At 46.1% G+C, this 13122-nt stretch overlaps 3 protein-coding genes across 5 annotated transcripts; 1 reads left to right on the plus strand and 2 right to left on the minus strand.

Moving 5' to 3' along the window:
* Positions 1 to 23: 23 nt before the first annotated feature.
* On the minus strand, positions 24 to 5429 carry rbm14a (RNA binding motif protein 14a). 2 transcript variants are annotated; one of them, XM_088397980.1, is made up of 9 exons: positions 5345 to 5429; positions 4159 to 4338; positions 3907 to 4091; positions 3496 to 3669; positions 3312 to 3421; positions 2885 to 3163; positions 2539 to 2795; positions 1993 to 2367; positions 24 to 747 (listed from the first exon to the last, which is right to left on the minus strand). In XM_088397980.1, the coding sequence occupies exons 2-9, from the start codon at positions 4317 to 4319 to the stop codon at positions 744 to 746; spliced, it is 1545 nt and encodes a 514-aa protein (XP_088254106.1). In that variant the 5' UTR covers positions 4320 to 4338; positions 5345 to 5429; the 3' UTR covers positions 24 to 743. The 2 variants fall into 2 exon arrangements, with proteins under 2 accessions (XP_088254106.1, XP_088254105.1); XM_088397979.1 differs by having other exon boundaries at positions 24 to 2367.
* Positions 5430 to 5787: 358 nt separating this feature from the next.
* LOC148386209 (ras and Rab interactor 1-like) lies at positions 5788 to 8713 on the plus strand. 2 transcript variants are annotated; one of them, XM_088398312.1, is made up of 7 exons: positions 5788 to 6009; positions 6157 to 6227; positions 6313 to 6516; positions 6604 to 6718; positions 6861 to 6933; positions 7014 to 7105; positions 7342 to 8713. In XM_088398312.1, exons 3-7 carry the CDS (start codon positions 6313 to 6315, stop codon positions 8364 to 8366), a joined length of 1509 nt encoding a protein of 502 aa, XP_088254438.1. In that variant the 5' UTR covers positions 5788 to 6009; positions 6157 to 6227; the 3' UTR covers positions 8367 to 8713. The 2 variants fall into 2 exon arrangements, with proteins under 2 accessions (XP_088254438.1, XP_088254437.1); XM_088398311.1 differs by having other exon boundaries at positions 5788 to 5988.
* On the minus strand, positions 8570 to 13090 carry dpp3 (dipeptidyl-peptidase 3). Its single transcript, XM_088398307.1, has 18 exons — positions 12949 to 13090; positions 12592 to 12736; positions 12402 to 12491; positions 12130 to 12267; positions 11975 to 12049; positions 11612 to 11702; positions 11410 to 11540; positions 11203 to 11333; positions 11051 to 11109; positions 10781 to 10975; positions 10589 to 10701; positions 10419 to 10511; positions 10246 to 10308; positions 9941 to 10065; positions 9728 to 9848; positions 9475 to 9654; positions 9179 to 9341; positions 8570 to 9035 (listed from the first exon to the last, which is right to left on the minus strand). The coding sequence occupies exons 1-18, from the start codon at positions 13071 to 13073 to the stop codon at positions 8896 to 8898; spliced, it is 2178 nt and encodes a 725-aa protein (XP_088254433.1). The 5' UTR covers positions 13074 to 13090; the 3' UTR covers positions 8570 to 8895.
* Positions 13091 to 13122: the final 32 nt, after the last annotated feature.

Below are 13122 nucleotides of genomic sequence, written 5' to 3' on the forward strand. Positions count from 1 at the left end.
AAGCATCCACACAAGTAAAGATAGACCGTTGATTTTTTTTTTTATTGATAATTAAACATTTCAAAAGAACACGGGACAAAATGTCATTTAAAAGAAAACAAAACCTCATACAGGTTGAGAGTGGCATTGAAAATTGTCGCGGTGACGATTGAGAGGGGGACGTGAGGGCGAGTCGAGCTTTGAACCAGCAACCGATCCTGCGCCAGCTTGGTGTCGGCCTCTCTATTGGGGGGTGGGGGCTTGCGGTGGGACCTTCAAAACAAGGCACTTAACCCTAATGTGGCCACAGTGGAGTGGGGGAAAGTAAAAAAAAAAAGGAAAACCTAACGAGGTGACCTCAGCTATCGATGCGCCTGCTTCAACACCATCTTCGAAGATCATACATGTATGATCTTCAGGGGAGGAAATGTATAAGGGTGATTTTGGCAGAAGTGGACAGGGACAAAAAAACAAAACAGAACATCCAAAAGGGTGAAACTGAGGTGAGGAATTTCTTGAAAACAGATCCGGACGTCGATGTGTGTGCGTCAGAATGTCTGCAAAACCGTGTGACGCGTGTTTTTTCGGGGCGGCCGGGGCAGGAGTGTGTGGTCTGAGTGTTTACCTTAGTGGGGAGGGGCCACCCCCCATCGTCCACAGCGGTTTTCGGGGGGGCCTAACGTTGCCGTTTTCCCCCATCCCGCGCTACAGCGGCGCGTGGCGTACGTCCAGGGCAAGGGCTCAGACTTTGGCTCCCTCCCACTCTAGCTGCAATAATCAGCAAGAGGAAGAAGGTGGCTGGAGCAGCAGCAACAACATGGCATGCAACTAACAACATGGAGAAGCTGGAATATTGTGGCATGTGTGCGCGTGAGTGAGACTAGCGCTCGAGTAGTGAGCGACGATTTGAGCTAAAGATGTGGATTGGGATTATTCATATGTGGAATCCAAATATAGAGATGTTTGTGTGCTTTCCCAGGGGACTAAAAAGCCATATAGATTCTTGTATGGTTCTGCTCAGATTCAAAGGGGAAACAATTTTCACTCATCTGACTTCATATCGACAAGTAAATCTCAATTCAAACAAAATCATTCCCAAATTTGGGAAACCCTGCACTAATTTAATCCGTGGAACATCGTATGCCGCCTAAAAATTTTCACCTGCTTCTATACAAACTTGTTGTACAACTCAGCATCCATCCCCCTCCCATCTCTCCAATTTCGCAGCTGCTCAAAGTATTAAAAGAAGGCTAGAAGTATTTACATGCTCCTCAAACAAAACCTATGTCAGGTATTAAAAGTAGCTTAGAGAATGTCGGAACACAATTGGGCAAAATTGAGCTTTGGCTTATTGAATTGTCGAAACGTACAAAAAAAAAATCTACGTATCTACAGCCTGAGAAAATATCTAAAATATGATTTAATATTGACTCAAGAAGAAACAAACGATTTTGACCACCAATACTGGAACTATGCAAGATAATAGTGAGGCTGGAGAGCTTTGAACGAGTTGACTGAGCTCCAAGGCCACCGTTACAATGCTGGAGTTCCTCCTGATAAAAACATCTTGAAAACTGGCAGGTTTCCTAAGTTCAAAGACAGAATCTGTGCCTCACATTTGCGCTCAAGCTTACATAACTGCCAAGACAAAAACTTATTCAATGGTGCCTCTTCAAAAACTCTAGGGTGTCGTTTTTTGTTTAAGTTTGGATGGCATTCATTGTTAGGTGGAATTCCAGCCAGATAGGGACGCGGTTAGCCAAAATGCTCCACTCAAATTACAACCTTGCTGCCTGCGTTACTTCTCCCTTAAGCTGCCCCTTAGCCAAGTACTCATGTTCACACACACACGCACCGATCTACAGTATGGAAGGTGTGTGTGTGTGTGCATGTGTGTGGGTGGGTGTGTTGGAGGAAGGGGGGCAGGACTATCGATACGGGGGTTCTGGCGTGTTGTAAGGGTAATCATTGCGCTGGGGCGTGGGTTGCCCGTGTGCGGCTGTCTGCTCATACGGTGAGGATGCGGAGTAGCTTCCCGCTGCTGCGTAAGCTCCGGATGTATCGTACGCTCCCGCCGCCCCGTAGCCTCCCGATGCATCGTAGGCGGCCGAGGCGTCGTAGCTGCCGGAGTAGCTCTGCGACGTGTTGTAATTGGAGGGGGGTTCGTAGGTGCCCGGGGGTCCATAGTCTTGGGTGGCCGAGTAAGCCGGCGCCGCCGTGTACGTGCCGGGGGGCGGCGGGACCGGGTCGGAGGGATCTGTGGAGGCCGGTGGAGGAGGGGGCGGAGGAGGATTGGTGTAGGCGTACTGGAGGTACTGGTACTGCTGCTGGTACTGCTGCTGGTACTGTTGGTATTGATGCATCTGCTGGTAATATTCTGAGTAGGACCTGCAGTTACAATTCAAGATGGATGCATCACAAGGAAGCAAGGAAACACTGGCTGTAAGAGCTGATGATCCCTGCAAAGCTTTTTTTGTGATTCAATCATTTGAGTTATTTGATTAATGGCTGAAGTCGCACAGGAAACACAGAATGCAGATTGGTTGGATGGTTGTTCACCTTGCGACAGGATCGGCCCCTTCGGCAGGTCCAGTGGCGGGGTCTTCAGCGACCCCGGGCGGCGTCGGCAGGAGAGCTCGGCGTTTGGTGCGATTTTGAGCAAAGGAACCGGGAGACGGGTCCGGAAGCAAAGGCGTCCGGTTCCCTCTGATCGGGCTGCGGTCCCGCTCTGTTTCTGGACTGCCCGTGGTTGTCGTCGTCGTCGTATTGGTAGCTGCTGTTGTTGTTTTTCTCCCTGCCTGCTGCTCGGCCAGAACCTGAACCAAACAGGGGAAAAAAAGCACACACTTAACCCCCCCCAAAAACATGCATGATGTGATTATCTGTAGTTACTAAATCTAAAGACCTTCTGTCCCTCCTGGAAAAATTTGGCTCTTGCAGCCTCAAAAAGTGTTGTTGGGTCCGGCCCGCTTTGAACCTCGTAGTCCTCTGCGGCGGTGGGAGCAGGAATGTGATTGGCCATGTCCTGGTACACCTGGTCAGCGACAGATCCGTACACCTGACTAGCGAGAGCGCCGTATATAACACCGTCTGCGCCTTTAGAACTTGTAATGCCTTTCAGGGCAGCATATGTGGGATCGAAGGATGTGGTGTTGTAAAACGAGTTATGGACGCTTTGTTGAACCTGCAGAGAGAAAATGGAAAGTATGTGTTAAGGGATGCTCCACTCACCACGGTATCAGCAACAATTAACATTTCAAATCAATGTTGACTTTTAGAAATTGTGAATGATTTTTTTTAAATAAAGCATTTCATCCCTAATATTCACATACTTGTATTGGAAGTCCGGCCGCGGCTGCTGCAGCTGCCGCGAGCACAGCAGCGTGGCTCTGGTGATGCTCCATGGAGCCTGCTGGCCGAGGAAGGAGACCCTCTCTACCACCTGGAAACAAAAAAGGAGCGGGTAGCATGTTGACGTCATGTTAAATCTTTAAAAAAAAAAAAAGAAAAACATACCGACTGAGTTCCCAGACGACATAAGCTGGTTGACTAAAGGTTGAGCTTTGGAGAGCTCTACAGCCAGCTGACGGCCCTTGAAAATGGTTCCATTGAGTGCATCGATGGCTGCCATGGCCTCCTCTTTCCTTTCCATATGTACAAATGCATAGCCCACATTTGAACATAATCGGGCTGTAGAGGACAGAGAATGCTGTTGAGTTATCAGAAGAAAACTGATCGTGATGATTTCCACTGCATGTCTGAGGCATAGTCACATTTTTTTTATGAGTTCCTTCCATAGCAATTGTGTTACTTGAACCAAGCAGTGTACAACCCACCATAACGTTTACCCAAACATAAAAAAAGCACATACTATTCGCTACACAAGTGAGGTGGATCTATTTGCATTTGAGTGATTGAGAATGTCACCTTTGACTTTGTCACAATCTAAAACTCTCCCGAATGTCGAGAAGAGGCCGTGCAGGTCATCGGCGGAGCATGTGGCGCTCAAGTTTCCCACAAACACTTTGGTGGAGTTGGGGGGACGTGCGCGTGACTCCTCCACCACAAGGGGCCTGCCTCGGTACTCCTTGCCATCAAGATACCGTATGGCCCTGTAGGGGGGAGGTGAGGGGGGATTAAACAACCAGCATTTGAGGGAATATTCCACTGTGATCATACCTGTCCGCAGCACCTTCTCCCTTCAGGGTAACAAAGGCATACTGTCTGAGCAAGGAGCAGGTGTTGATTTCCCCGTAAGGAGCAAAGAGTTTATTGATCTCATCTTGAGTCGCATCTAGAGGAAGGTTTCCCACAAACAACTTGACGTTGTCGCCACTCATCTCTGTAACAAGCAGGCATCTGCAAGAAAAAGTGATGTAGGTGTCAGCATTGTGGGAATTCTGAATTAATCACCTCAGGGATGCTCGCTATGTTGATCACATCGGTGATGTCAGTAAAGCCAGGTCAACCAATCCAACATCTTTTCTGAGAGACAAGTCAGCATGTGATCGACAGTGCCAACTACAAAATTCAAATTAACTACTGAATTGCCCAAATTTATTAACTTATAAAAGAGGACAATATGAGTGGATGCGCTCGACCAAGAAAGAGGCAAAAAAACATCAGAATGTGTATTTACAATGTTGGTATAACTTATGCGCAATCGAACTTGAGCACAATGTCTTATGATAATACTGAATATATTTTATAAATTTAGCGCTACGAGAGTTGCCCATGATGGCCGTACTTGGTACCTCTGTACAGGTAATTTTTTAACCTGGCACTTAGCAACAACAGCAAAAAGTTTGAGATCCACTTCATTTGACTACAGCTGATGACTGTCTGTTTCATTTGACTATTACAACTATGACGTCTATCACTATTACTGCCACGTGAAATTATTTCAAAAGGTAGCCAAGGTTCAATCGGAGCGAATTGACTTGGCTAACAGGTACATTAGCTGAGCAAATAAACCTGCTAGCTTCTTCACGTCATTGAAAAAAACGTGGACCAAATATACAGTTAACTGGGTGCACACACTGATAAACCCTAGTTGTGTCAAACTGGAAAACTAAACATTAGAATATCACGAAGGAAGTAAGGCCAGTGACGCGTCGGCTGGAAACGACATCTTGTAGAATGTGGCTGATGCTACTAGCTAAGCTAGCGTAGTTCTGCTCGCGATATAACAACGTCAGAGAGGACTACATGAAGCCTCTTTCGCGTGTTTATCCTAACCGGAATCACAGAAGTGATATAACAACTCGGGTTTCCACGAGCAAACTCCGCGGTGCCACAATTTCAAACGAAAAATGCGGGGAATAACAACGATTTGAGCTTAGCATTTAGCTGAAGAACTCCTTACCCAACGCGGTTCCCGGAGCTGTAGTTCAAATTGCATATCCGGCTCGATATTCTTTAGATCAGCAGGGGGCGCACTTTCCCCTCAATACAGGATCCCAGTGACGTATTTATCAATTATACAAATGAATTAAAAATAACATTTAAAATAAAATAAATCATATGTAATACAAACAATAATATTATATGTCATTAGTTGACAAAACAAGTTTCAAAAAACGCGTTTAACGCCAATTTTTTTATCTTGGAAACGGAGTGCTTTGACGTCACAACCAGAATAAAAAAACATGTTTTAAGATACATTATCTTTATCTTTATCTCAAACCGTTGCGTACGTTAATGTAGTCACTCTGCATTTCATTATCAGTATTAATTATTTTATGTCAATACTGTTATTCCAGTCATCGAATATTTCCAGGTGTTGCCAGGTGAGATGGGAGGAGCTACCGAATAAGAAGGAAATGAAGAAGAAAAGGAAGAGAAGTAGGAGGAGGAAAAGGAGAAGACAAACTCTGGACTTTGGAGCACTCGTTATGCCAGGCCAAAGTGTTATTTTCCCTGGACGTTTATAAATATGCATGTCATAACAACAATAATAGGACCATGTGTCTTCCAAAGCAAATAAAACGTGTGGAAACGAGCAGCCAGGTAAAAACATTCCTGTTGTCGGTAAGTTTGAAGGGTACCTTAGATGAAGATGGTGAAATATGGATCGGCTACTGTACATACTTCACTCATGTTACATAATGTAGTGCTGTTGCGAATTCCATGTGCCTGTGTGAGGTTACACTTTACTTTCCGCATTTATTTTCACAGCTCCTCATGAGCTCCGTCTGCACTTGAACCAAGTCTGAACTTGCTGACAAGGTCCAGGATTTATCACGCAGGTGTGTGTGCAGTGCTTCCTGTTGTAAAATCCACTGTTGCCGCACATGCTGCAATGGTTTGCATTTATTTCCATTTTTTTTGTAGATGGCGCAGCAAGAGGAGCCTCTGTATGATTTCCCAGAGCCTACCCAGGGGTCAGAGCGTAAGTTCACAGGCCACCAGCGAAAAGGCGGGTCTCTGAAGAATGTCAGCGTCTTGGACCGACTCTTGTTGACGGGGCCCGTTTGGATGCAGTTGTCAATCAACCCTGCCACTGCTCTGCACATTCTGCAGAGAGAACCTCCTGGGGTCAGACACTCGGAAAAAACAGCTGCTTGTTTGGCTTTATAAGGTTCTTTACGACACCGGATTGTCCAATCGTGCATTGTCTTGCAGACGTTCCTGGTGCGAAGGTCTCGCACGTCTCAGAGGAATGTGTTGTGCGTGCGTCTGGTGGATGACAGCGTGCCATCCTTTGTGCAACAGTTTGGCATCAGGGAGGAGCATTCAAGTAAGTTGTGACAATTAAGAATGAAATGGGAAGTGTTCTGGGTCTATGATTATTTTTGAGGCCCATTTTGTCGGAATGAAATTATTTTAGTGGGCCTTCCACCATGTTGAGATGTTGACCACAGTTTACTTGTCAATCTCAGCTCTGTCTCTGGAAACATCAGCGATCAGCTTTCCAGACCTTCCGAGACTGGTTTCATTCTATTGTGTCAGCAGGTAAAGATCATTTTACATTCTGCTATGGTTCGCTATTTTTTTAAAAGAATTAATAGGAACTTATGATACTTTTGTACCAGAGATGTATTGCCCTTTCCTCTGGAGCTTCCTGAAGCCATCGCTAAAGCAACTTCCCACAAAGAGCTGGAGTCCATCTCTCACATGGGAATAGGTTGGTTTCACAATGATATATATTTTTCACCTCAATATCAGTTTCACCAATCTACAGGACATTAGATAGAAAGGGAGCATGCTCTATTTTGAATAGGCGGCCATTTTGTTTGGAAGCAGCTTAATTCGATGATACAATGGCCTGGAAATATTTTTTTTTAATTCTTTCTGCAGCATGAAAGGTTGTGGACTGATCTCTAATTTCTGTAAATAAAGCACCAACAATTTCTTCGCTAGAATTCTGGAGCTCTCACCTCAATGTGCGGGGGCCGCGGGAGCCCCCGAAGACCCAGACGAGCAAAGGGAAGACTCCAGACTCTTCTGTCTCAGCCCAACCTGACGCTCCTGCACAACCAGTCTCTTCAGCTCCGCCTGCTTCCACCACACAACCTGACTCAGACAACCAGACGACTATCGCCGAATGTGACCAAAAATCGGATCCGAATTCAGTCCTGTTCCGCGAGTTTTGTCCTATTGAGACACGTAGCCCCAGGGAACTGGACTGTGGCTCAGGCCTTGGCGCGCTGTGCTTCATCAACCCTCTTTTCCTTCAGTCTGACAGCATGTTGTCAAAGCGGCGCTTGATGAAACGCAGCTTCAAGGTGCGGGTATCCACCGAGACGTCCACCCTGATGTTGCCCCCGCTCGCTCCGCCGCCCCCGCCCCCACTTATGCCCAAAACCAGAAGAAAATGTAAAGCCCGAACCTTGACAACACCTGCAACCCAGGACTGCCAATCACCACAAGCAGAGGAACAAGTAGAGGTCAAGCTCCCGACATTGGTGGAGCATCCTTGCGATGACCCCGACTACATGGAGCCATCCTCAGCCGTCACATCCTCCGTGTCTCCCTCACTCTCTCCCTATCCAGCTGAATCCGTACCGCCACTTCCTCCCAAACTGTCTTCCGCCCCACGTACTTGTCCAACCACCTCAACGCAATATCAATTCCCATCTCTTTCGCCCAGGGCTCCACTCACTGCTTCCCCCTATCAGTCCCCATCTTCCTCTCCCAAGGTGCCCTTCTCTCTGTCACCTTTTTTCTCACCTTCCTTGGCTCATCTGGTAAATGCCAGTAAAACATCAGCGATGGAATCCAGCGTGGAGCAGGAAGATGAGGATGACTGTGTGGAAGAATTAAACAAAGAAATGGAATCTGCTTATTTGGATGACACAGATAGCTGCAGTTCTTTCAGTAGCCTTGAGGGGGCGGTAGAAATGCCAACACCAGGCAATGATGGAGTCCCGCAAACAGCATCTTAAAAAATTCCTTTAAATAACATACAGTTTGGTTAGATGAGTGAAGTGAATAACATTCTGTCAACCGTTCCTATTAAAATGATTTTGGGTGCACTAGTCTACACCTTACAGATCTGAGGTCCTAGATTTGAGTATTGTATAGACAAAAACAAATTGCCATACTATTTCATTGTGTACAGTCTGTTTTGAAAAGATTGAACGTTCAGTAAGTTTTATCAAATGTTTTATTTTTGCAGATCATATTTTCTGAAAAAATGCATTTCATTGTTTTGACATTTGTCCAAAATGAACAAGCTATGGCAGTATTTTAATAGTCTAAACATGGAAAATTAAAGCTAGGTCAACATGTTTTGGACTGTCATTATTTCATGTTTTGTTGTATGGCAGTAAGTACATACAGAATTTGAAAACTCAGGACCAATGCTGAGGTTCAGTTTACAGTAGCTCCGTTCTAATTTTGTGACTCTACGATTTGGTGAATGAAGACTCGAAGAAGCCCCAAAGGTGAAATTGAGAAACCTTATCCTCCATATCAACACCAACAGGAAGAATCCATTTTGCTCAATGCCAAGAGGTCAGCGTCAAGTTTGTCGTTGTCGTCAAAGCGCTCAACGAAGGACTGGATCAAGCCTGATGCACTGCCTTCATACTGGACCAGCTCGACACTCTCCTCTGGAAAAGGACAAAGTAAGAAAACCAAGTCAGTGTTTTTTGGAGCGGGGTGCAGAAAACAACCCTGTAAACTAAACAGCTGGGGTTTTCTTATATTCCCACAATGCTAATACATGGTCCTCTGCTGTGGGGTGAGAACATACCAGTAATTCTGGTGTTGGCTTGGACAAACATCTTGCGATCCTCCTTCCGCAGCAACACTGTGTCACGAAGGCGCAGGAAGTTGTGGGCACCGCTCTCACTCACGGTGGAGTAGCCCTCATAGAGGGCCCGCCCTTTGTCCACATCGGCCGTCGACTTGAAGACCTGCAAGATGCAGAATGCGAGATAAAAGCATGTTTAAAAATAATCCATTATGGAAATAGTCATTCTTAAATCGCTCTACTCAAGAGTAATGGCAGACTTTACTGTTTTCATGTACGGACTTTGGGATAAATACCTGCAGTTTACAAAGGAACTTATGGATGGCGTCCTTGCCGACGGTGCGGATCTTGCTTCGGTCTAGTGTGATGCGAGCGTCTGGTTTGCCGTCGGCCCCGGTGACCTCCTTCAGGCCCACCAGACCCTTGCCGGCCTCAAGCAACACGCGCAGGATCACAAAACGTGCCTGCATGTGAGCCTGGGACAAGACAGCCACGTTTTGTATTTGATCCTGTCATCTTGGAGGACCGCAAGGTTCATCGATAGCTCACTTGTCTCCAGCTCTTGCTCTCAGGCGTGTAAAACTCCAGGCCCAGCAGTCCGCCTCGCACCATGCTCAGCCAGTTCACATAGACCACGTCGTCAGCGTCCTGGCCCTCATGCCCGAAAATACTGCAGCACAAAAATTGCAGTGGCTAACATTGAAAAGATTCCTTAGGCTTAGCAAAAAAAAAAAAAAAAATAGCAACAATCACATCACCCACCTAAGCACGTCCTTAATGAGCGACAGGTAGAGTCCCACACACTCGGCTCTGCATTCTTCATAAGAGGAGGCAAGGGTTGAGAATTTACTGTCCCATGTCTCGCTGTCCTGGTACCAACTAGAAACCTAAAAACACACGCACACATCATGAGGAACTGCAGCTCAGCACTTAAAGTAAACATTTAATTTATGTACAAATTGCACAACCTATGTCACGCAAAGGTTGATGCATTTCCATGAATATATCAAACAACACAGATATCCGATACATATTGGATTTTATCCACAAATGGAAGAGAGACTCACCGCTTTGCCCGTTTCTGGGTTGATCACTTTGTTTTGGTCAAAGTTGAACTTGCCCTTGTTGTCCTGTAGAGAAAGTCACACATCAACATTGTCCACATTTCATAGTCAATCACAGCAAACAGGCCAATGTCATATTTTGTCATAAATCATAACTATTCATCTTGTTGACAGACCTGGACAAACAACTTGCCGCTTCCGTGGCCCAACAATTCATGAAGGCCGACTTGCACCTCAAACGATGGACTCTTCCACTTGACAAACAAATCCTGGCGCACATAAGGACACCCAAATTCAAAATTTGAAAGTGTGGATTGTGATCGAGTGGTCATCTTGGTTGCCTCACCTTGTCGTCTTCCTCCAAGAATGTTAATTTCTCTTTATCTGTAGAGTAAGCCACGGCCAGAACATTTCCGAGGGAAACGTTTTTAAAGCCCTCGGACTGCCTGATGTCGTCATCTAGTTTGACAAAAACACGCACGTGTTTTTTAAATGCAATAATGAACCCAAAAAAATCTTGACATGTTAGCAGACGTACAGTTGGGAATGTTGATGCCAGCTGGAATGCCGCTGCCAGCAAAGGTGAGGACGTCGAGGGAAGTGAAGTCCGGTTTGAGGAAAGTGTCTTTCTCAAATTCCTTCGGCCAGGGAAGCTCAGGGAGCAGCACTTCGGCCGAGCCTACGAGTTTGGCGAAGCGCTCGCTCATAGCCTTGTTCACGACCGCCACGAAACCTTAAGCAGACATGGCGAGAAGCTTGTTAAGAATGGCAGCAAAACGAAAACCCCATAAGTTCACCGTCAAACTACCTTCAAACTCTCCTCGGGAGCCAAAGGGGTCCCTGTAGCTTTCGATAAAGCCGATGTAGCTGAGAGGAGGGTGCGGGGGGGGAACGTCCAACAGATTATAAGCAGAACCTGAATGAACCAGGAATAAATTCTCCTCCGTTAAGTGGCCTCACCTCTCCACAATCGGTCCTTTGTCTTTAATCCAGTAGCGCGAGCCTTCCTTGTGGGCTTCCACCGAGCCCAAGGTGAAGCTCTGCCTGTACTGCTCGAGCATCTTCTTCTGGTTCTCGTTGGCGGCGTGGTCCTGGGTTTCAATTGAACCGGCAACCAATTTGAAATCAACCGCCGTTGCTTGAAAAACAATCAATCCTCTCACTCACCTGAGCCTTCTGAAGATAATAGCAGACCCTCTCCATAAGAGGGGCGTAGTCCCCCCTTTTCACTGAGAACTCTTTGCCCTCAAAGTCAAAGCACCCGCAGCAGGATTCACATTCTCCATCCACCGTGCAGTCTGTGCAGCAATCGTGTGCGTTAATGCCATCTCCTGCTTGTACCTTTGAGTTATCCCGTTTGACGACTGACCTTTCTTCACAGCGGAGGCCAAGCGAACCTCGTAGCAGGTTTTCTCGCCATTTTGACTTTTGAACAGCCGGGTGTTGTAAGCAGACAGTTTCTGAAGAACACAAGTGACAGGTAAGCATATCGGACAGAAAAGGAAATTAGTTTGGTTTATACCAGAGGTGGGAAAAGATCCACTTGTTTTATTTTTAAAGTGTTTCCATTATAAAAAGCACTAATATTTGTTGCATCTGACAACAATACCATGTGTGGAATTGTTTAATCTACAAATTTGTATCCAATTAATTAATTGGGTAGGATACTACATTTAAAACAAATATTCGCTAGCTGCAGTGCACTTTAAATCCCAATGTGAGTCAGGCTTACCTTGGAGTCAAGGAACTTCTGGGCCAGCTCAGCATCTTCCAAACAGCAGTTCCCGGAGAAGTAGGTGGTAATTCCCTGAAGTGTGACAAGACATGAGCTGTAGTATGATCACCAACATTTTGCTCGGAGTCTGCGTTCGAAAGACGAGTGCCCACCTTGTCGCCAAGGCCAAGTTGTTTTTGTTTGTCCTTCAGGGAATAGATGGGACATGAGCAACCGTCCCACAGAGCACCAATCTCAGCAGGGTCATCACGAAAAGCCTTGCTGGCCCTCACTAGAGCGTCCATCTTTTCCTGATTGAAATTAAGATTTGGTAAAAAGTAACAAAAATAAATAAAAGCAGTGGCCAAGCATAACAGATAGAGTGAAGGAGACATTTGTAGCAGCAGTATTATGTGGATCTATAACAGATCCAAAATATTTGTACCTTTGGAAAATTAGGGACAAACTTGGAATCTCCAAAAGACTTGTAGTTTCCCATGTTGGCGTAGAGACCTGCTGCATACACCAAGAAGGCCTGAAAACAAACAGGACACAAAAAGTATACTTGATGCACAACGAATGTGTGAATAGAAACTATGGTAATAAAAAATTTAAAAACCCAAACGAGGACATACCTGGTACTCCTCTGAGGTCAGTCCAGCCGCTGTTGCTACAGCTTGCAGCTGCGCAGGTGACTGCTTTCGGAAGATCCTCTGCAGAAGGACGAAGATGACAGGCGACTCCGGGGATGTTTGCAGGAGCACAGCAAGGCCTCCATACCTAAGACACAAGCATTGGTTGATTTATTTGACATTTAAATGAATTTGATTTATTGCACACCTTACCCACACCTAATCACAATTCCCCATCTGCCCCCATTAACCTCTCGCTGTTCTCATCAGGGCTTGGTGTTTAAGCCCCGCAACGACGAACGTAATCGATACATCAGCTGCTCCCCCCGGCCCGAGAGGACGGCGAAGTCAATGACGTACCAAGAAGCGCGTGACAGGTAGTGGGCATACATCTTCTCTTGCGGGGAGAGCAAGCGAAAAGCCTCGGCACAGTCGAGGGCAGAGATGCCGATGTCATTTGGTAGGAAGTACTGAGAGTCCACCATCTTTGAGTGCGAGGGTATCACTGATGAGAAGTAACTCAACTCTGGAAGG

The sequence above is a fragment of the Syngnathus floridae genome, chromosome 15 (assembly GCF_059516105.1).
Source record: "Syngnathus floridae isolate MCC-2025c chromosome 15, RoL_Sflo_1.0, whole genome shotgun sequence".
Taxonomy (NCBI): domain Eukaryota; kingdom Metazoa; phylum Chordata; class Actinopteri; order Syngnathiformes; family Syngnathidae; genus Syngnathus; species Syngnathus floridae.